This window comes from Rhinopithecus roxellana, chromosome 16 (assembly GCF_007565055.1).
Source record: "Rhinopithecus roxellana isolate Shanxi Qingling chromosome 16, ASM756505v1, whole genome shotgun sequence".
Lineage (NCBI taxonomy): Eukaryota > Metazoa > Chordata > Mammalia > Primates > Cercopithecidae > Rhinopithecus > Rhinopithecus roxellana.
The window spans coordinates 4,688,402-4,710,833 of NC_044564.1; the positions used below are offsets into that span (position 1 = coordinate 4,688,402).

The 22,432-nt window shown below is 41.7% G+C and overlaps 1 protein-coding gene across 1 annotated transcript in view; it reads left to right on the plus strand.

Annotated features, from left to right (window-relative positions):
• Nucleotides 1–22,432, plus strand: part of LOC104676241 (astrotactin-2) — an 809,378-nt gene that overhangs the window by 705,862 nt on the left and 81,084 nt on the right. The window contains exon 15 of the mRNA XM_030920120.1: nucleotides 668–847. Coding sequence (XP_030775980.1) covers nucleotides 668–847 — 180 coding nt within the window. The remainder of the gene's footprint in view (nucleotides 1–667; nucleotides 848–22,432) is intronic.

Here is a 22,432-nt window from a genome sequence, read left to right on the forward strand (position 1 = left end):
GATGTGACACAGTATTGGTTGTTCTTGGAATAATTGTGGTTGGTGTGTTTGCTGTGTCCCAGGCACTGGGCCATGCACCCAGTTGGGGTGGGTGTGCGGGGAGGATGCATGTGCAGATACAGAGACAAATAAGATAGAGCTTCTGACTTTAAGGTGGTGCATGTTGAAAGTGCAGAGAGTAGGCACTCCTGTCCCTGATGATGTGAAAGGCTTCTTGGAGGAGAGGTGACTTCCAGGGGCCTTGAAGCACAGGTGTGACTTAAGGAAAACATAGGGAGGCCATTTCAGGCGTGTGTGTGTGTGTGTGTGTGTGTGTGTGTTGAGGGTAGTGAGAATGCAAGGAAAGACAGAATGATAGAAATTCCAGGTCACATTCAGGATAAATAATAAAACTAATTTCGCTGGAGCTAAAACTTAGTGTGGATGGCTCATGAGAGATGAGCTTGGAACCTTGAATATCTAAAGAAGGTCACTAGGCTTTGTCCAGTAGCAGGGAGGAGCTCAGGAAGGCCCCTGGAAGAATAGCTTGGTCATGTGCCTGCTTGAGGAAGGAGAGAAAGAGGGGTAAGGCACCAAATCCAGGCTGGGAAGAACCCCTGCCACTGCATAATTTGCTAGCCGCCAGCCTCCACATCTGACCACCTCCACATGCTCCTCTCTTGTCCAGGCTTCACTAACGTTCTCAAGATCCTGACCAAGGAGAGCAGTCGGGAGGAGCTGCTGTCCTTCATCCAGCACTATGGCTCCCACTACATCGCAGAGGCCCTTTATGGCTCAGAGCTCACCTGCATCATCCACTTTCCCAGCAAGAAGGTCCAGCAGCAGCTGTGGCTCCAGTATCAGAAAGGTAAGCCCGGAGTGCCTACTGGAGGAGGTGGCCAGGCAGAGTATAGAGGGAAGATGTCTGGGGATACAACTGAGCTGCCTTGGATCTAAATCTTGGCTCTGCCACATCTAAGCTGTGTGACCTTGGGCAAGTCCCTGCCTCTCTCTGCGCTTCAGTTTCACCATGGGCAGAGTGAGGGATCATACAATGATTTTTGCAGGATTCTCTTAAGTTAGGCATTTTCTGAGGCCTCAAATTAGTGTTCTAGACTCCAGAGCCCTTGCCTTCTGCTGCAAGTACTTTGCTTCCCACATCCTCTCTTTGAAACAACTGCCAGGGATCAGGTTGGGGTCAGCAATTGGTGTCTTCTTGATGCTTTCTTCTCTCCAGGCTTCTTGGGAGAACCCAAAAAGAGCTTGGGTTCTTCTCTCCCAAGAGCTTCTTTCCTCTGGAAAAAACAATCGCCTTGTGACCAAGCGGACGGTTTCCATTATGTCCTGTGGAGAGGCCCTTTATGGCTTTTATCCTCAGGAAGGGTCAGCAGATTTCATTTCCCTTTGATTCTCAGCTATTATCAGAATTGGAATTCTTCAGACGAGGTGCAGGAGACCAGTCTCTGCCCACTCACCTTGGGAAGGTTTTTCCTTTTCTACCTCAGTTTTCCCTTCCTGTGAAATGGGTATGTAAGTAGCTATTCTTGTCTGCTTCTCACATTAAAGATAAGTAGTATATGTAATAGCATTTTGAGAAAGCTAAAAATATCGCACATGTATATTCATGTGTTTTAATAGGTCAGTGTATTCACACTCCCACTTTACACATGAGAAAATGAGTCTCAGATATGCCACATCAAGTGCCCATAGACACACAGCTAATAAGTAGCAGGGTCAGGATTGGAACGCAAGGCTGGCTGACTGCAAAAGCCCATGTTCTTTCCCTGTTTCAACTATACTGAAGTGCTTCTTGATATAGTTAATACTATTATTATCAACTATTTGTAAAAGAAAGTCTCTCAATTGATGGAAAGGGCGAAGAGCAATGTTAAAAACATGCTTGCATCTTTTCATACAGCTCAGCCACCCTATCTCCAAGAACGAAAGCAATCATAACAAAAAACCACTAAGTGTGGGAGCCAGGAGAGATCTGAAAGATCTCATTGAGCATAGCACTCCAGTTTTGCAGTTGAGGAAACTGAGTCTATAGGGGAGAAGGAAGCTTTCACACATCTCTGCTTGGCAGGGCCAAGACCAGGTGGGATTGCTCTACACACCCTGTCTAGTGCTTTTTATGTAGTTGCACATTCCCGAATGGATAAAACCCTAGTCCACCTGCCTTCCCAATCTCTAGATCCCTTCCTTTTGTCCCTGGAGGCTTTGCATCCCCAGTCGTGTTCTCACCCCTTTCTGCTTCCTGTGTGCAACTGTGTGGGGCAAGGGATGGTTTATGGGCACAGTGGGTATAATTGAGTTGTCTGGGAATAGCTCCGTTTTATGACTGTAACAATGACAGTCTTTAAGGAAGTGCATTAAATCAATAGAAGTCTCATTGTGCTACCCTACAAATAATGTGACACATCATTAAGCAGGGCAATAAGCTTCAGGACTTTGAAGTAATACAATTAGGTTATGTTTATAAAAACCTTTGCTCACTGTGGCCACATAACTAATTTGCTTCATATCACATTTGGGGCCTGGGACACTACTCTGATTCTAAATCGCACCCCTTTTCCATCCTTAGCTGTCTTCAGACTTTAGAATTTCTCATTCCAGAAAATCCCATTCCTTGTCTGGTGGATCATGGAATTTGTTACAAATGAGATGGGAGAGGAGGAAGAAAGAGTGCTGAAACAACAGCTAGGAGGACCCCCTCAAGACCTGGCTTTGCCACAAACTTGTGGGGTAAACTTGGTGTTTTCCTTCCTGGGCTTCTAGTTTACAAAGGCACTTTTCTTGCTTCCATCATTCATACTTGCTCCCAAGAAGAGAATAGGGGATACATTGAGGTCAACTTAACCATTCTGTGTGTTTCTTCCCCTCCATCTTCACCTGCTGTGACCACCTAGATGGTAGATCAAATACTCTGGTTTTATTTTTTATATTTGGGAGTGATGCTAGGGAATGGGGAGATGAGAAGCTGGGGATTTGCCTCTGTAGAGTTGAAAGAAGTCTTTGGACTTAAAGATAGCTAGTATCCCTTTTCTCCCCAGCCATGAGTTATGTGTCACTGACATCTGCTAAACATTGGACAGGCCAGGATGAATCTGGGCTTGGGGCCTGATACCTCGGGGGACAGAGCTTGTGAGATGAGGAGGGACAGTGCGGTGCTGAAGTGGGATGGAGGATATTTCGTGTCTCTTCTCCTCTTTATACACACCTGGCAGGTAACCTCAGGTAAAGGAATTACTAAGTCTCAGTTTCCTCGTGTGTTAAATGAGGGATAGTAATTCTCTTGCATGGCTTTTGGGAGAATAAAATGAGATGATGTAGGTAAAATGTCTGGTACATGGTAGGTACATAGAAAACAGTAGCTTGAAATAAAGTAAAAATTGTGGGCATCAGCTGAGGATTCTAGTCCCCGCTCCATACCTTGCTCATATGTGAGCTCAACCCTCAGTTTTCTCTGTGAGCTACATATGTCACTAGAAAAATCCCTGTAAGTGTCCTTTTAACTCTTTGTGGAAGGAGAAGTGGAGGGGCCAAACTTTGTAGAGTAGGTTGGAGAAAAGAGACCAAATAGGGCATGGATAACAACCATGAGCATGTATACAGCCCTCTACAGTTTGCAGATGGCCTTCCTATGATCTTCTCATCTACCTACAAAGCAAAGGAGGCAAGGGTGCTCACTTCTCCCTTTACAGAAGGGAAACCTTAACTTACAGAGGCAAAGGGCCACCGTTCTTACTGAAGGAGATGGTGTTTGAATCCAAACTTGAGCCCATTGCTTCCTTCGCCCTAACTCTGTTGTCCCTGGACATCAGAAACAAATGCCCTAGCCTTCCCAGGTTTCATAATGATGGGACCCTGGCCACTTTTTTGATCTGGGGAAGCTACTGGAAATTACTGGAAAGCCAAGGGAGATGGGGGTGAATGTGCCTGATTAAAATATTTCCCGTGAGAAGTTTACTCTCATTCCCCTAAGTGTTTCTAAAGGTACATTCTGTGGGAAAATAAAATCATAGTTATCATTCATTAATTCTTTGAACATTTCCCAACTGTTTTTTTCTCTGTATTTTCTTGTGTCAGATGTTGTGGCACCAAATAAAGAAGATATGGGCTCTGTTCCTACGTTGTTCATTACCAGCATGCCTTAGTCTCCCAATATTTCATCATTTTTGTTACAGACTTTAAAAAAATCCACTAGTAGACAGCAGAGAAGAGGGAGGGGGCTGACATTTCCAGGCTGGGTGGGATACCCAGTCACTATCATATTATAGTCTCTAGCTTTCATGTGCCAATTCTGATCAACTAGGGAACGGCTTGTCTAGAACACTGTGTGCAAGTAATTGGGATAATTGAGAAAGGGAACTACGATCAGTTGGTAATGTCTATTCTAGACTCAGAAAGGAAGTGTGGTGGTCTGGATCCTCTGCATTTTCTTCCCTGTAATAGGGCAAAAATAAAAGCTAGAATAACAGGCCTAGTTTTTGATGCTGATTCCAGAGGGGGCACTGGGCATGCCAACAACCACTGGTAAGAACTCCAGGTAGGAAGGCAGAATTTTATATCACCAGGTGGGAATTCTGAGCTTTCCAGTAGTCTGTAGGTGACTAGAGCATCAAACAGGTCAATAAGGTAGAATCTAATCTAATGCAGGAAGAGCTGGGCCTTAGGATACAACTAGAGTAGCCAAAGTCATCCCTGGAAGCTCCAGGTTCCGGGCATGATTAGTATGGAAGCTGTTTAGCCTGTTAGGGCTTCTTTAGCCATTACCTCTGCTTCCATGCCATTCCCCCAATCAGTGTGTGAACTTCTGAGTCTCTTGCTCTAGCCTAATACTTTCACTACGTGTTGCTGTGCTCTTGATATCCCTGTATTTTGAAAAAAAACTACCTTCTTCTCACTGGGGCTCCATTTTACCTTTTGACTTGATATTCACACATTCTCCCTAGCTGTGATCATGAAACATGAGTTTTATATCATGATGAGGGTTCACTGTATAAAGTCACCCTTCCTGTGGCTACCTTGGATAAAGACTTTCTCATTTGGAGATAAAGCACAGGTTTTATAATCAGATGGACCCCAATTCAAATCCCAGCTCTATCTCTTACCAGATGTGTGATCTTGAGCAAAGTGGTTCATTCTTCAAGATCAGTTTTCCCATATGCAAAATGCAAAGTCATTGTGTAGATTGAGTAAGAAAATAGAGAAATGGATGGACCCATCCAGCTCTGAGTTGAGGACCTAATTATCTTGATCCAACCCATGCCCTTCACCCAAGGCTGCCACATCCACTTCGATTACTGTGTTCCCAGGTGTGTATGTTTGTGTGTATGTATGTGTGTGCAGGCACACATGTGTGTGAGCAGGGTGGGGGGTACTAATTTGCTCTCATCCCTTGTCATCATTGTGACCCAGGATCAAGGGCAGAGGTAGATTGTCCTAGGATTGGGGGGGGGCCTCAGTGAGTTTAGCTACAGGCTTGGAGCCAGTGAAAGGAAGGAGTTGCGTTGCGGAAGTGGACTGGGGAGATATCAAAAGGAATCAGTAACTTTTATCATCCCCTGTAATTCTCTACTTAGGGAGGAGAGTGATAGATGCAGGAATTAGCAATATTATAAGTTTCCTAAATTTTTAATTGCTTCTTTTTTATAGAAAAACTGACTATGGAAGGTGATATATATGTGTTTGTGAAATAATTGTTCATTCTGTGTGTGCGTGTGAGAGAGAGAGAGAGAGACAGAGAGCTAGAGCAAGAGAGGAAAAGAAAGGCAGAGAGAGAGAGAGAGAAAAGGAGGAAGGGGAAAAGGAGACAGAAAAACAAAGAGAGATAGACAAAGGCACACCACAATCCACAAAGAGAAATGGAGAGATAAAGAGAGGCTAGAAGTGAAAGAATGCTATGCAATTAAAAGTGTACTGCCTAGGTGACCCCTGTGGAAGGACATTCTCTGTGTGAAGCTTGCACTGCTCCTGAGTTTAGATTGGGAGAGTCTATGGTATAGAAACGTCCCCACAGATAAACACATGTCGCCACTTCTAAAAGGTGTCTTATCTCTATTATAATTTTCCTAGACTGTCCAAGGGATTGCATTTCTGCATTTCCATTTGAATTACAATGCGCTTTTGAATGTCAGCTGAAACATTCCTAGACTACTTTTTAAAGGAGTTTTTGGCTGTTTAAAAGGCATCTCAGGGGTTGTGGGTGGAGGAGGAGAAGGGAATGATTATTCAACTGTCGCCTCTTCTTTTGAGGACAGGTGTGGCCAAGGAGCTGATGAGAGCTGGATAATTCTCCAGAGCCTTCAGTTTCCTGAGGGAACTTGCTTCTAAGATGGCAACAAGATATGTAGTTGTTCTTAGGGTCTGAGACCTGCAGGGTCTTGGTTTACTTCCTCAGTGATTCAATATCCTGCAGACAGTTTTCAGGTTCCATCTTCTTGACCTTTCAGTAGCCTTTGACAAAGTTGTCTGCTTCCTGTGTGAGGCACTTTCTGTGTTCATTTCGGTGATACCTGATCTTCATGGTTTTCTACCTCCCCTCCGAACTGTCGCATCTCTCTTCTGCAGGTTCATCCTCTTCTGCATCATTAGTAAGTGAGGTTTCACAGGAGCCTGTCTTATGGGCCACTCTTTCTAGACTGTTTCTATGGTCATGATCTCTGTTGTGATCCCCACACTGATAAGTCCTACTTTATACCTCCAACCTCAAGCTTTCCTCTGATATTTGCTATCATTCTAGTTCTCCTGCCTGCCCAACCTCCACTCCACACAACCTAATACTTTTCTAGTGTTCTAGTGAGAAGCACCACCATCTGTTTAGAAACAGAACCAGAAACCTAGGAATCCTTCTCAACACCCTCTCTCAAGATCTGAGAGCACTGACTTCGAACTACTTGACCCCAGGGCAGTCACCTCTGAATCTTAACTCCTTAATTTTATCCTAGGTGAAAAATTCCAGCCTGGCTGCATTTGTCTATGGTGGTAGGAGTTGGCTAACTATCCCTTTCCTCTCCCTTTATACCTTAGTTTCTGAGAAGGTCTTCTGCTGAATTTTCCCCTCCATTTCCAAACCATTCCAAGTTCTGTCAATTTTAATTCTCAAATAACTCTTAAATTTGCCTACTTTTTCTATCTCACTGTTGCCACCCTATTCCAAGTCACCATCATAGCTTGTCTGGACTCCAGCTTTGTTCTCCTGCCTGGTCTGCTTGCATCTACCCTGCCACCGTGAATCCTAACCACACGGCAGCACTGAGGATGTGTATTAGCCAGGATAACAGAACCGACAGGATGGATATGTAGCAAGAGACTTATAGGTAGATATATAGATATAGATACAGGCATAGATATGTAAATATAGGTGATATAGATACAGATTTATTATAATAAATTGGCTAGCATAATTATTGAGGCTGAGAATGTCCAACATCTGCAGTCAGCAAGCTGGAGACCTAGGAGAACAGATGGTGTAATTCTAGTCTGAATCCAAGGCCCTGAGAACAAGGAGACCCAATGCTATAAGTTCCAGTCTGAAGGCTGGCAGGCTTGAGATCCAAGAAAAGAAGATGTTTCCATTGGAGTCGAGGCAGGAAAAGACCAATGTCCTAGCTCAAGACATTCAGGCAGGAGGGTCAACCTTTTGGTTCTAATGGGGCCTTCAACTGACTGGTTCAAGTCCACTCACATTAAGGAGGACAATCTGCTTAGTCAGTCTACTAATTCAAATATTAATCTCTCCAAATTCATCCTCCCATACATACCCAGAATACTATTTGACCGAATAGTTTGATAACCCAGTCAAGTTAACGGATGAAATTAACCATTACAGGATGTTTCTAAAATAGAGATCCCATCATGTTATTTCTTGGATTAAAACTTCTAGATGCCTTGTCACTGCCATGAGGATAATTTGCAAATTCCTTCCCATGGCCGCAGGGCTCTAACAGATCTGATCTGTACTCAGCCAACCTCTTCAGCCCCGTGTGTCTCTGTGCTTTCTACCATTTTGTCATACTGACCTTCCTTCAAGTCCTCGAACAAGCTGCAATCCTTTTGTCACTTGGCCTTCTGCTGATTTTTTTCCCCCATTTTTGCTGAGATCACTTCATATCACCCAACTCAAATGTTACTTTCTCAGGAAACCTTTCAAGAAGCCTCAGGCTATGTCAGGATCCTTTGCTACATTTTTATTTTCTTAGAATGATGTTCTTTTGCTACACATTACCTGTTTGTAAGTTCACATTTATTAGTTTACATCTTTCTCTCTTGCTGCACTGTAAGCTCTGTGAAGGCAGGGACCATGCCTGCTTAGCTAATGCCTAGTCAGTGCCTGGCATATTGATAGCATTCAGTAATGTTTATTGAAATAAATGAGTGAGTGAGCCTTGGAGGGTCATAAATGCCTTAGTGGTACAGGCAAAGTGTTATTCATCTGCATTTGTGGTTTATTTGGGATGAAAGTCTCCATAGCTTTCTTGCAGTCTCAAAGGGTTCTCTGACTCTAGAAAGGATGAAGACTACTGATGTATTAAAAGCACTTTGTTGAAAATTTGAGAGCACTGATTTTGAACTCAGATAAACCTGGCTTTTCTGATTCCTAGCTGCTTGACCCCAGGGCAGTCACCTCTAAATCTTAACTCCTTAATTTTATCCTAGGTGAAAAATCCCAGCCTGGATGCATTTGTCCATGGTAGGGTCCCAGCATGGTGGTAGGAGTTGGCTAACTATCCCTTTCCTCTCCCTTTGTGCCTTAGCTTCTGTGCAGTTATCTGTAGGATCAATCTAGCTCTAGGTAAGTATTTACTTGGAGAAGGTGGAGAGACTGGAGGAGATTAAATATGAGCTGGACACTCACTAGTCTATGGCAGGCCAGAAGACGGAGCCAACTTATTTCTCCTCAGAACCATGCAAAAAGACGATACAGGATGTGGTTCATTAAACACAAATAGGCCCATGAGACTGCCATTTCCACAAGATGAAATTACCAAAAAAAGCATTTGTTCCCCAGTTTAGATTGAGTCCATCTGGAACGGAACACCCTAGTCTTTTCCTTATTGGTGCATACCAAGATTAATAATCCTCTGCATGTGCTCAGTGCAGTGCATCACACAAAGCACTTTCACATACATTATTTCATCCAGTTTACTCCTCACAAAAAGTCTGTAAGTCAGGTGTTGTTATCTGCATTTCATGCTTGAGGAAACTGAGGCTCAGAAGGGGAAAGTAACTTGTCAGGATTCACACCAGGGAATTTGGCAAAGAAGGGATTTGAACCCAGGCTGCTTTAATCATGGAGTTGGTGTTGGTTCAACCATACCACAGCAGCCTCAGAGAACTCTTTAGATGTTGGCATCAAACCCAAAGGTAAACATTTGCTCTCCTGTTGTTGCTCTTATCCACAGTTAAAAGAAATGAGGAAAGCTAAGACTTGGAATTTAGACCTTCAGCTTGAGCAGGGGTGAAAATATTCTCTTTGCCACCAATATCCCCCTTCATAATTTGCTTCCAAATCTTAGCTTCGGGGCTGCATTATAAAGTCAAACCCTACAAAGTCAGAGTGGGAAGAGGCATTAGCAATCACATAGTCAGGCCTGCGTTTTTCTTCATGTGCCCATGGTAATCAACTGCCTGGAATACTGCATTGAGACTCTGGGCCAGGACTCTGCTCAGTGGAAAAGAATGCAGTGATTACTTAGCAATATCTGTCATGGATGTGACAGTAAGAAATAGTGATTTGTGTAAGGTGTTTTCTATTCTTATCTTGGTTAGCCATTCCCATTCTACAGATGGGAAAGATGAGGTCAGCTTTATGCAATCAATTAGAAACTGCAGTGGTGAAGAGAGAAATTTAACAACCAGGTAGAAGCATTGTTTGGCCTTCCCTCTCCTGGAAACTTAGAACAAATTCAAAGATTACCTGTTGCCAAAGCCTCCCACATACTCATAGATGGCAGAGTCATTGGTTGGCAAACTGCTTATTATATTATTTGGGGTATATGTGTGTGCATCATTACCTAAAGCACTAGAGACCATCCCCACTGTCCATCTTCCTAGGGGAAGTGATAAGAGATTGATGCTGTTGTAAACTAGGTTACTCTGATTCAGACAGGGGCCAAACTATACTCATTCCTGGTCACAGTCCCAGTTCCAGACAGAGATGCAGGACCTAAGGGAGCAGGATTGTTAGATAGGACCCTTTTCTCTGAGCAGTCTGGCACTAAGAATGTGGAATTTCCCTGGAGATGAATGTGGAGCTTTTGCTATCTCTCTGCCTTCAGCCCCTTAATGAGAACAAAATGGTCTGGAGGGAATACAGATATACACATTGAAGTTTTTGCCTTCCCTCGGTCGTTATCAGCAGGTCTAACCTACCAGCCTGAGAGCAGCCTTGCTCACAGACAATCCTTTGAGATACCACACCCCAGGGGGCCCTGTTCTTCCCCCTCTGCCTCTCATTTCTTTCCTTTATCCTTTCTCACCACTCTATCATTCCACAATAGTTCCTTGAGGCCCTAATATGAGGTGCTAAGGAGGCTAAGGCAAGTGAGACACAGTCCCTGCTCTCAAGATCCCACAGTCAAACGGGAAAGACTAATAGGTGAACAGATTATTTTATAAATGCTTTATAATTTGATAAATGCTGTGATAGAGAAAAGCATTAGGTGTGCATGTGAAGGGAGGGTGGGGAGTGGAGGGACCAAGGCTGAGAGATGGGCCCCTAACCTACTGAGGGTGGGCTAGGAAGTCTTCCTGGAGGAAAAGATGTCTAAACAGGAACCTGAGGGTGAATAGGCATTTGCCAACTGGGAAGGTGGGGAGGAAGGAGACTCCACGCAAGGAGACAACAATGCAAAGCTAGATTTGTAGGAAGGCCTGGCACCTTTAGGAATGGCGAGTCCTCTTGGACCAGGAAGGAGCAATAGTGCCTGCATCCCCTCAGTGCTCTTAGGGAATGCTATTGGCTTCTTTGTCAGACCTTTGAATGTCACTGGGCCTGAGTCTCCCAGTAGTTAGAGACACTCCCATTGCTTCTGTCCACAGCTGAGAACTGTCACAAATAGGAAAGATTGAATCTCCAAATGCCTTAAATTAAGTGAAGACAACTGGCCACTTTGGGAGATACCAAGGGAATAACTGGAAAAACGTTTAGACCTCACATGATTCTTATGCAGATGATGTGAGATCATGTGATTATGTGGCTCACAGCAGGAACTCAACACAAGTCAGTCATTGATGCCTTCTCCTCCCCACAGGTGTAAGTTTCAACAAATGGCAACATACATATGAAGCTATGTATCATCTGTTCCATTCTCTAGATGTGTGACTTAGGTCAGGTCTTTTTGGTTCCTGGAACTCAATTCTGTTATCTTTAACATGGGTATAATAATGCTTATCTTGCAGTATTGTTATGAGATTTAAATGAATTGATGTTTGTAAAGTGATTATTCCTGCACCTGGCATATAACAAATGCTCAGGAAATGCTATTTTGATCATCATTCATTATTATCATAAGATATAATTAAGCCAATAATGATTATTATTACTATTAGTTTTCTCAAGCAAAAGGCATAATGATATAGCCTTTTCTGGTCCTGACTACAGCAGCCTAAGATATATGTCTTCTTCCTGCCAGACTTCCTATGTCATGGCTGTTTCTCTCTGGCTAATCTGCCAGCTTTTGAATTTGAGCTCTTCCTAAACCTAGAGGTGGGAATAGAAGGTGAGATTGTCAGATAGCACAGCCTGGAGCTCAGCAGTAGGGCACATGGCAACATGTTTGCACAGCTGAATACCAAGCTTATATTGTTCTAGAATAATGTATAGGTGTGTGTATATGTGTGTTGGAAGAGAAGGTGACAGAGGAAAGGTCAATAATTATTTACATGTGTTGAGTTCCTATTATGAGCCACTTAATCACACGATCTCATATTGTCTTCATAACAACCTGTGAGGTCCAGATTATTATCTCTATCTTCCTAATGTGAAAACTTATCTGCTCAAGGTTACATGGCTAATAAAAGGTAGAGCCAAGATTCCATCCTAGGGCTGTCTGACTTCCAAGTCCTTATGTCATGTACTGAGAATTCACTACATGCCAGGAGATATGCTGGGCATTTCACATGTACAATTTCATTTAATCCCTACAACTTCCTACAATTGGTATCTTTATGCCAGTAAACTGAGATTTGGGGGTGAGGGGTGAGATATACCACCCAAAGGCACAGAGTTGGCAAATGGTATTCTCTCATGCCTTCTCTTTCTTCTATCTTTTCTTGCTCCAATTCTCTTACCATTTACATTTTACTATTACTTAGCCAAAGTGGGCACTCCCAAAGTTCTCCTTGAGTGCCATTTCTCTTCTCCCTGCAACAATTAGAAGTACTTAGTTAGTCAGGAAGAGTGGAACAAGAGGGAGACTGATCAGCAGGATGTAAGCCTGCATGATGCTCACCAGCAGGCTCCAGACCCTTGTTTCCTAGCAACCCCTTGGCTCTGAGATGGGCCTTAGAGATCAACTCGACCACTGATACATTGGGTAGGAGCTGGCCTTAGTTGTCTTCACCTGACGTACCAGCCCTAGGCCCCAGGCTTTCCTCTTTCGGGTCCTTTGTCTTTAGGGTCTTTCTTGCTGTTCCCTCCCATTCCACAGATGCCCAGAAAGAAGAGTCTTTTGGAGATCTTGACTCAATAAGTCTCCAGGGTATGGGGCACCAGAATCATTGAAGTTTACAACTAGAAAGATCCTTAATTTAACAAATATAGATGGAGGAAATGGAGCACCATGGAGTAGAAAAATAACTGCCCAAAGAGAAAGATTAGTTAATAGATTAGTTAACAAGATTAGGACTCAAATAGGATTAGTACTCTCTCTTTCTTCCCCCATCCAAGGAAGTATGTTGAGTGGCAATTCAAAAGGCCATGTGTCCAAAGGTCACATGGCTGCTAATAGGCAGAGACAGGATTCCATTTCAGGACTGTCTGACTCCCAAGTCCACGTGACATGTACTGAGAATTCATTACATGCCAGGAGGTATGCTGGGCATTTATTGTCTCCATTTCCTAATGTGGAAACTCACCTGCTCAAGGTCACATTTTTACATTTGTAACAGCTTTATTGAGATATATTTCATATACCATACAATGAAAGGTAAATTTTTGAGCCTTCTCTTCCACTAGTGACACTGCACCAAAACAAAGTTCGGGTTGAGTCTAGAAAGGAACACAACTTTCAATTATTTTACAGTTGAGAAGATTCTCTAAGGAAAAGCAAATCAGAGGGAACCACTCCTCCCACCTTTCAACCATACCCCATTTGCTGTTGCAGCTAGACTTAATGATTCAGGGATGCAGGTGGTGCGAGGAGCAGGAGGTGGCATTACCAGCTGATGCTAATTGTGACCCAGAGTGCTACATATGTCAACATATGAGCTAAGCTGAGCCCTGGTTTTATTCAGCAACAATTATAGTGTCTACTATGTTTCAGGTACTGTGCTAGATGCTGTGGATGCAGCAGTAAATTAAACATTGCTTTGCCTTCAGAGAGCTCATTTTAGTCTTGGAAAAAGATATTTAATGAGAAAAATCACCATGAAATATGTAAATGCTAGAGGGATAAATATAAAGACTGGCATGAACACCTGACTCAAAACAGTTAAGGTGGATCCGAAAGGGCATTGCAGAACACTTGAAGGAGGTAAGATTTAGGCCAACACATGTGGGTATGGAGAGGGTAAATGTTCCAAGATGCAAGAAAAGCATGTACAGAAATGTCCCTAAGATAAGAACAAAGAATTTGTGAGTAGAGCAGAGCTCTAGAGGGGATGGACGTGGTGGTAAGATAAACCTAGAAAGATAGATAGACAGGAATCAAATCCCACTGGGAGGTATAGACCATGTTAAGAAAGTTGTACCTTCACTAGGAGCAATTAAAGGTCATTTAAAGGTTTTGTATATTATGATTAGCATTTGCATTTTAGAATTTGACTCTGGCTAATGTGGGATAGGGCTTGACTTGGGATGGGAGGAAGTATATGTGAAATGCTAGATTAGAGTTAGGAAGATCAGTTAGGGAGTTGTAGTAGGGTTTCAAGGAGAAAAATAATAGCTTAAAATTTAGCAGCCATGAGGATTCAGAAAAAAAGTTAATGTATGTGAAAAATATTAAGTTGCTAGAATGATGAGAACTTCATGATGGGACAGTAGAAGGTGAGAGGTGAGGAAAATGATTAGACATGGTGCCAAGCTTTCTGACTTAAGGGCCTGAGTGAATGCTGGAGTTCCTTAGGTGAAATAAAAAAGGAGCAGCAGGTATGGTAAAGCCAAGTTCAGTTTTGAATATATTGAGTCTAAGATTCCTAAGGTATATACAACTGGCAATATAAAATGGGCAGCTGGGTATACATCAATCTGGTGATCAAAAAGAAAGTAAGACATGAAAAATACAGTTTGGTATGTAGCTGCATACGTGACTGAAGTCATAGGAAAAAATGGTATCTTCCAGAATAAAAATAAATGTTCCCTTTTGCAATTTGTTTTCCTAAGCTACTTTCCTGCTGCCATACCTTGTATTATTTCTGACATTTTATTTAGAGACACTTTATTTCATTCAGAGAGGCTGACTATGCTGCTCATTTTTAGGCAGCTTTTACTTGTGTAAAATGTTATGGGGCATTGAACAATAGTCATAGTACATATTGAATAGGCTGGAGTTAATATGCCCATTTCATTGAGGAGAATAAATAGGCATAGTCACCAGAGCAGAAAGGAGGAATACACACTTTCAGGGTTTTTCCTTGAGAATTTGCACCTTACATTTAGCTAATTAGCCTTCTATGCAGGGTCTAGGGTGTATCTGCCTATTTGTATGTGCCTTTTCTTTCAATGTATCAATTAATGGAAGTTTCATTCTTCTATACCCAGTCCCTGAGTCTTGGATCAGGCGAGGTAATATGCATGTCTAATCCCTTTCCGTCCTTTGAGGCCATGATATTCTTCATTTAACTTCATTTCTTACACTTTTACAGAATCATTAAATGTGTCAAACAAGTTTCATATCTTGGGGCCTGAGAGATTTAGAGATTTATTACTAGTTTTAAGTTTAAATATTAAATGTCATTTCACAAAACACATGGCTTTATTCATGTGATTGCTCAGAAATTAAACTTACAAATTTTTAATTTTTTTATTATTTATTATTTTTTTTGAGACAAAGTTTCACTCTTGTTGCCTAGGCTGGAGTGCAATGGTGTGATCTCGGCTCACCGCAACCTCCGCCTCCTGGGTTCAAGTGATTCCCCTACCTCAGCCTGTAAGCTGGGATTACAGGCATGTACCACCATGCCTGGCTAATTTTGTATTTTTAGTAGAGACAGGGTTTCTCCATGTTGGTCAGGCTGGTCTCAAACCTCCAACCTCAGGTGATCCGCCTGCCTTGGCCTCCTAAAGTGCTGTGATTACAGGTGTGAGCGACTGCACCTGGTCTGAAATTGTCATTTATCGTAATATGAAGTTTCTTTCAATATTTAACTCTAAAGATTCATTGTCACTCTGAAGTGGTGGGATGTATCCCCGGCCAACATTTGCTTTAGATGTTGAGGCTGATGATACCACACACACACACCAAGAGGATATGAAAAGATGTATCACTCACATAATGAAGCTTTCTAGGGAGAGCAGAGGGAGCTTCCAAACAGGTCCAAATGTGGTTTGAGAAAGCAGGGAAAGGAGACTGGCTTGGAGTGGGAGGTGAGGGGTATAGGGTGAGGTTGGGGAGGTTCTCATATATTATCCGGGGCTTGAATGGATTGCTTCCCTCTGGCACCAAAGGTAGTCCTACCTAGGCTTCCTTATCAGCTTTCCCAGATGTGAGGCTGAAGGAGAAGAGGGAGCAAGTAGAAGAATTTGAAAGTTGTTAGCAGTCAAATACCAAAAATGGAGTCAGAATCTTTATTACAATTCATCCCCGATATTTGACTGATGACTGAAATGTGGCATGTTTCATTTAATTGAACTTGAACTTGTTTAGGTAAAATGAACCATTATGGCTTTCTGTGAGGCCTGCAGCCTGAGGCTGGTAAGCGACGTGCAAGTTCCATTAAATGCCTTGTACAAGAGCCCGATATTATGTATTTTGAGAAGTGAAATGAATGCCTTAGTCACTATCAATAATTTCTAGACTACTGAAGGGGCTAAAGTGTTAATGAAGCCTTTCATTGTGAATTTATTATAAGCAGAAAAGACCTTGACTTATATTGTGAGTGTGTGTGTGTGTGTGTGTGTGTATGTGTGTGTGTGTATATATATATATATATGAGGCAAGAGAGTCCCAGAGTTATTTAACCCAAAGAGGCAAGCTTGGATAGAGAACTGTTATTGCTGTTATTGGCTGGAGCAGATGAGCAAATCACTGGCAATGGCTCAAGAGTCTATAGAACTGTGCATATGATGGTCAGGGTATTCAGTGCTAAAAGGACCACATAAAGTTTGGCCAGTTGCACTGACTTGGGTCCTGTCTCATTATCAGTGATGTCCCAGTTATGGGCTAAAAATCAGGAACTTTCCAGCAAGCTCCATCATATACGATGGTAGTGATAACATCTATGAAGTGAAGACATTCCCTTTACTCTTCACTCTGTTGATTGCAAGGGCTTCTGCAGATATCCAAAGGGTCTGGGAAGGGGGATGACTTTTACCAGCACCACGGCATCTAGCAAGGGGCTGAGGATGGTGGTGGGGGACCTTTTCCTATAGGCGAAATATGCCCGGTTTGGCTCTATGGTATAGCAAGGAAACCTCAGTGGCTATGCTGAACTTTTATGGTACTGATTTCAAGACCTAAGAGATAATGGGCAGCTGGTATGGAGTCACAGGCTGAGGGCCTGTGACAACCAGACTGTTTCCAAGAGAGCCCAATATGCTTCCAGCAATTGCACTCTAATGGCATATAGCATGGGGCTGAAGGGACACTTTCTTGCACAAGATGCCTGTGGGCAACTTAGGGCCATCAAGTGTGGGCCAGAGACTTCAGGAAGCATGGGAGGAGGTTGCTAAAGCCTTTAAGTGAAGGACTCTCAGTGGTCACTAATTGTAGTGCCTGTATTATCATTCATAAGTGGGCTTAATAGCATAAATGGGTTAGAGTAAAATTTGTAAATGAGAAATATGCTGTCTCCAGAACTCAAAATACACTAAAACATACTGGGCTTTTCAAAAAATTGCAAATGCTGTTTCTGGCAAGTGTCAGGGATAGAATGACCATCAGCTAAACAGCTTTCAGGCATTTAACCAAGGTGGAAGGACTTGGTACAACTTGTGGGGTAGTGGTCCATCCCTTTTTAGTGAGCTCTTTCATGACTGTATGTATATCCTCAGTGATTGTGCCAAATGAATCTTCTTGGAGGATGATGTGATCAGTATGATCAGTGTTTACTGTGCTTCTGAAGAAAGTCAGATGTGGTTAAGATCTTGTCTGCAGGCTGTGTGAAGGCCTGGCTGTTGTTATCCCATGGGTAGCTGAGTAAGAGGATACTGCATCCCTTTGATGGTGAAGGCAAATTGTGGCTGAGTGGCTGCTAAAATATTAGCCAAATCTGTGACTTAAAAGTATTTACTAGTTGTTGATTAAAGTTAGTAATTTTGATAATATTTGATATGGGAGCCTTATTGGATAGAATGTCAGCATTAAGATGGCAACAATCTACTGTGAGATGCCATTCATTCTTTCTAGGTTTCTGAACAGGCTACATTGAGCCGTTAATGGTGAAGCAGTGGGGATACTCACTCTTCTCTAAATAGGTCTGGTATATGGGTTTCAAACCTCGAAGACCTTGTTTTAATTTAAATTGGGCCATATTAACTATTTTAACTAATGGAGGAGGAGAAGGTCCATGCCGTCCCATTTTGGTAAGCTGATTTGTAAGTGCCAAAGGCTTAATTCAAGTTTATTACTCATTGGGTTAGAGCATCCGTGCCCACTATGCGGTATGTTAGGTTAATGGGTGCTATGGCTATGGGGAATTTAGGCAGGCAATAGTTCTGATTAAGATGAGGCATACCTATTTGTCTTCCTAACATATCCTAAAATATCCTGTTAACTACCCTAAGATTATAGGGATACTTTGTTTAAATTTAGGGGAATTCCAGGTATAATTTGAAACCCAATATTAAGGCCATAAGGGTTTAACAACGGGTACATTTCAGCAGATGTTAAAAGTTAATTTGGAACCTAGGTTGTAGTGGTACAAAAGCCAAATAGTAACCTTTTATCTTGTTTTGTTGTTGTTGCATAAATTCTTTAATTTTGGATTTCCTATTGGGTCAAATTGTGAACCTCTGTTTCAGTTTTTTGTTTCTTTTCCCCAGCATCCAGGTTTATTTTATTTTATTTTCCTTTTGGTGGCCACTGTATATCATTTGGTGGTGGTGGTGGTGTGGGGAGGGGATGGGGAGGAGGGAAGTTCCTCTGGATCCTGCTCGTATGTGTAAGATTCTTCCTCCAGAGTTGCAAATATGTATAATCAGGATTAGGGTCTCTCCCATGCCAACAGTTGCTTTATATCGTTTGAGGACCCAGTGCTTAAGGTGGCTTTGAAAGAACTCCTTGGCTATACCATGGATGCTTTTCCCTATAACCCTTAGGATCAGGAATTTTTTTTTTTTTTTTTTTTTTGGTAAACCATCTGCTTTTGGGAGTACACCATAGCATTCAACACGGTCTTCCTCCACGAGTGACTACCAACCAGTCTGCATACTGCATACAGTATTGTTTTTTTTTGAGCACTCCATACAATGAGGGCAACACCTGGTTGAGATAAACAACCAAAAGTCACAGGGTAAGAGTCATTCCTCTAAGCCTCGTGACAGTCACAGTTTACACTGGGATTCAGAAACACAATTCAGAGACATAGGTAAGTCTGGACCAAGACACGTGACCCAGGGCCACTTTATTTTTGCTCTTAAATGCCAATTATCAAAAATTCCAACTTAGCTGAGCACATCTATAACAGAAGCTTGTTAAGGCTCAGTGAACACAGTACAAAGCAGCACAGCACAAAGCATGAGCTTGCTAGCAGTGACAAAAAAAAAAAAAAAAAAAAAAAAAAAAAAAAAAAAAAAAAAAAATTCTAGCCAGCAAGAGTCAGTTAGCAAACTAAAGCAAGAGGAAAGCCCTGCAGTGGTAGTGGTCGTCTCCTAGACCCTCTGCTTGTTGCATCAAGTGTTTAGTCATCCCCAGAGGAGAGGTTGAACCCCTTACCCAAAACTTGGTTTAGGTGTTAAGACTGATGTTACATTAGGACCAAATAGATACGAAAAGGTTTATCACTCACACGAGGCTTTTATGGAGAGCAGCGTGAGTTCTCAAGCAGGTTCAGAAATGGCTTGAGCAGGGAAAGTAGAGGAGCCTGGCTTTTCCTAATGGCTTGGAGGTAGGGCTGCAGTGAGGATTCTTAGGTGGTTTGAACTTCCACTGGCCACAAAGGTGGAAGCATTTGAGCTTTCTTACTGGCATGTCCAGATATGGGGCAGAAGGGGGAATAGTAGGTTTTAAAAACTCAGCCAGTCAGACATCAACAAATGAGTCTGACTGCACTACAAAGTTGTACTAAGATTATAGCACTTATTTGGCATAGGCTTCTCAGGGGAGAAAAATTCAGTATTATTTCAGAATTTTTAAAAGACAGAAAATGTATTTCTGAGACAATGCAGTGATTCCCCATCAGGAGAGATATTAGAATACTGAAGAAGGGATGCATTTTCCAACTATGCCTTTGTCCTCCACCCCCAGGATTCCAAGGAGATTCTGATCCATACCCTACCACCTCTGTAAGTATGAAGCCTCACTCAGCCATGGGTACTGTTGGCAGTAAGTCATATATAGTAGAGCAGAAAAAAAGAGAACCATTTGAATTATTAGCCACTTTAGACTTTTGAATTTCTTTAATATCCCCTCATTCTGGGGTGGTTTTAACTTCTGGCACCAACTTCTCACTCTTCATCCTAATCTTGTATCTTTGTTCACGATATTCCCTTTACTTTGAAGGCCCTTCAACAACCACATCTTCTCAACTAGAAACAGTCTTTGCTCAAACACTTAGCACTCCATTTCTATCCTGTTACCATTTATCTTACTCTCTAATATTTTTTATTATTTGTTTACATACCTTAGCTCTGCGGCCAGACCACAAGCTACTTGACTGCAAAATTCATGACTGTTTTTCTTTGCATTCATTACTCATATAAGTATTGCTAATAATAATAAAGGGTAGATGTCTTATGTATGTTTAATAAGTGAGTGAATAAATGGAATCTCAGATTTTGATATTCTTTGACAATATGCAATGCCATTATAGTTATAACCAGGCAAACTGGGTAAATCACCAAAATAAAATCCTGGTTTTATTTGTATAGGGAAAACATGCATTTGACTTATATGCATTCACACACACTCTTCATGGTTTCAATAAAGATTTCAGGAGTTAGTAAATAATTTTCCTTTGGGGTTGCAGGGGTGAGACTTTCCCTTACCAGTTTCATATCATCTTTATATCACAAAAATGAGGTAACTTTCAGATATATTTGGTTTACTGTAATTTCAAAAACGCTTTTTAGTCTGCTAAAAGGCATTTATATATCCATCATCTCTTCACAATACTGCAATAAAATGTGAAACAGAGTCATTACTAATGAGAAAACAGACTGAGAAGTTAAATGACTTAATGGTCATAGAGCTAATAATTGAGGGAAACAGGACTAAACTCCGGACTCCCTGCTTACAAAGCTGAAGCTTTAACCACTTAACAGGGAGATTTGTGGCTTACTTTTATAATTATTTGAGTTAATAAATGTTGACCTAGAGAAAAAATTCTTTGAAGCTAGCCATCTAAAGAAATAGCTAAACATGCATGTTTCTAAGGTTTAAAAAAATTGTCATCTTTATGTGTGCATGTGTATATATATACTTAGATGTATGTACTACATTCGTGTGTGTGTGTGTATATATATATATATCTATAATATATATATATATATAATCTTTTTAAAAATCTTGGCTCTATTTACCCCTCAAGAGCCAAGATGTCATCTTAATTAATTTAATCAAATGATCGGACTTTAGGATTTATGTGCAGCTTTCCTAATGGGATACATTGCTGTGACTGAGTATTGCTTCTGCCCCTCCAATAATCCCACTCTTCCTCCAATAGGCTTTTCAATTAAGAGGCCAAGAAGTGCTGAACATGCTACTGCATCACCAATAATCTCCCTGACTTTCACTTGAATGTGTATCAGCTCACCATGAAGGGCAGGATGCTTTTGCCCCCTACAATGGAAGTCACACATTTTCTGAATTAGGTACTTTTATATATACTGTCCCATTTATATATTTTAATTCTCACAACAGCCCTTTAAAACATAAACTGTCATTCATTTTATTTTACCAAGGAAAACTCTAGCTCAGCAGGGTGACAATAGCTAAGTTACACAAAGTCACAACAGCTGGGGTAGAGAAGCAATTATATCAAGTTGGGGATCTAATGTAAACAAAACACATTCATAACAAAGATTATGCAAAAACATCAGGGGGAAACTCAACAATTTCATTGGTTAACAAATTAATTAAAATCATAGAGCTAGAAGGGATTTTGGTGACATACCAACACCCTTATTTAAATTAACAGATAGGGAAATTGAGGCTCAGAGGTATGATCACCTGAGGTCATACAGCTAGTTAAAATGCAGAGCTGTGATTCAGACACAAGACTGACTTCAAGTCCAGTGATTGTCTCACTAGAGTACATTGCCAGATACAGAGCTGGCTCACTAACTTCAGACTTAGCTTGGGTCCCATGAATATTAATGATATTGACAAGATAAAGCCATAGGTCTGGAGTCTAAGTGTGTATTTTGCTACACAGCCTTCTACCTCACTGCTGACCTGCTTGTAAAATTCATCCAGTAATCTGTTCCATATCCATAATTTGTTTTGAGATGCCTTGAGGGGCTGCATGTCCTGAGTGCAAATCGGCATCCTAGTCAAGTGCAGGGTGGAAACCTGAGTCTCATCCTAGGTTCTCTCTTCCACTTCCCTCCTACAGAGTAGAGTAACACTTCACTTTTAAGAGGCCATTAATTAGCACTAGATTAAAAGTACAACTACTTAAGCGTTACTTGCCTTACCCAGAGGAACACTGTAAAGCTCAAGCCATGTTTATTCTACTGATTGGAATAACAGAGTGCCCCTCTGCAGACTCAAGACTGGAGTATACACTGGCCCACAGTAGGCAGTTCATAAATATTGAATGAATCATTGCTCCAAAACCTTAAATTCTATGTAATCACTCAGAATGATAAAGGGAGGAGGGGCTTAACCAAACTCTTAAGTCAACTGTTTGCCACTAGTTTTTTATACACCTTATAAAAGGGCTTGTCTGAGTATTCCTTTTTATCTAA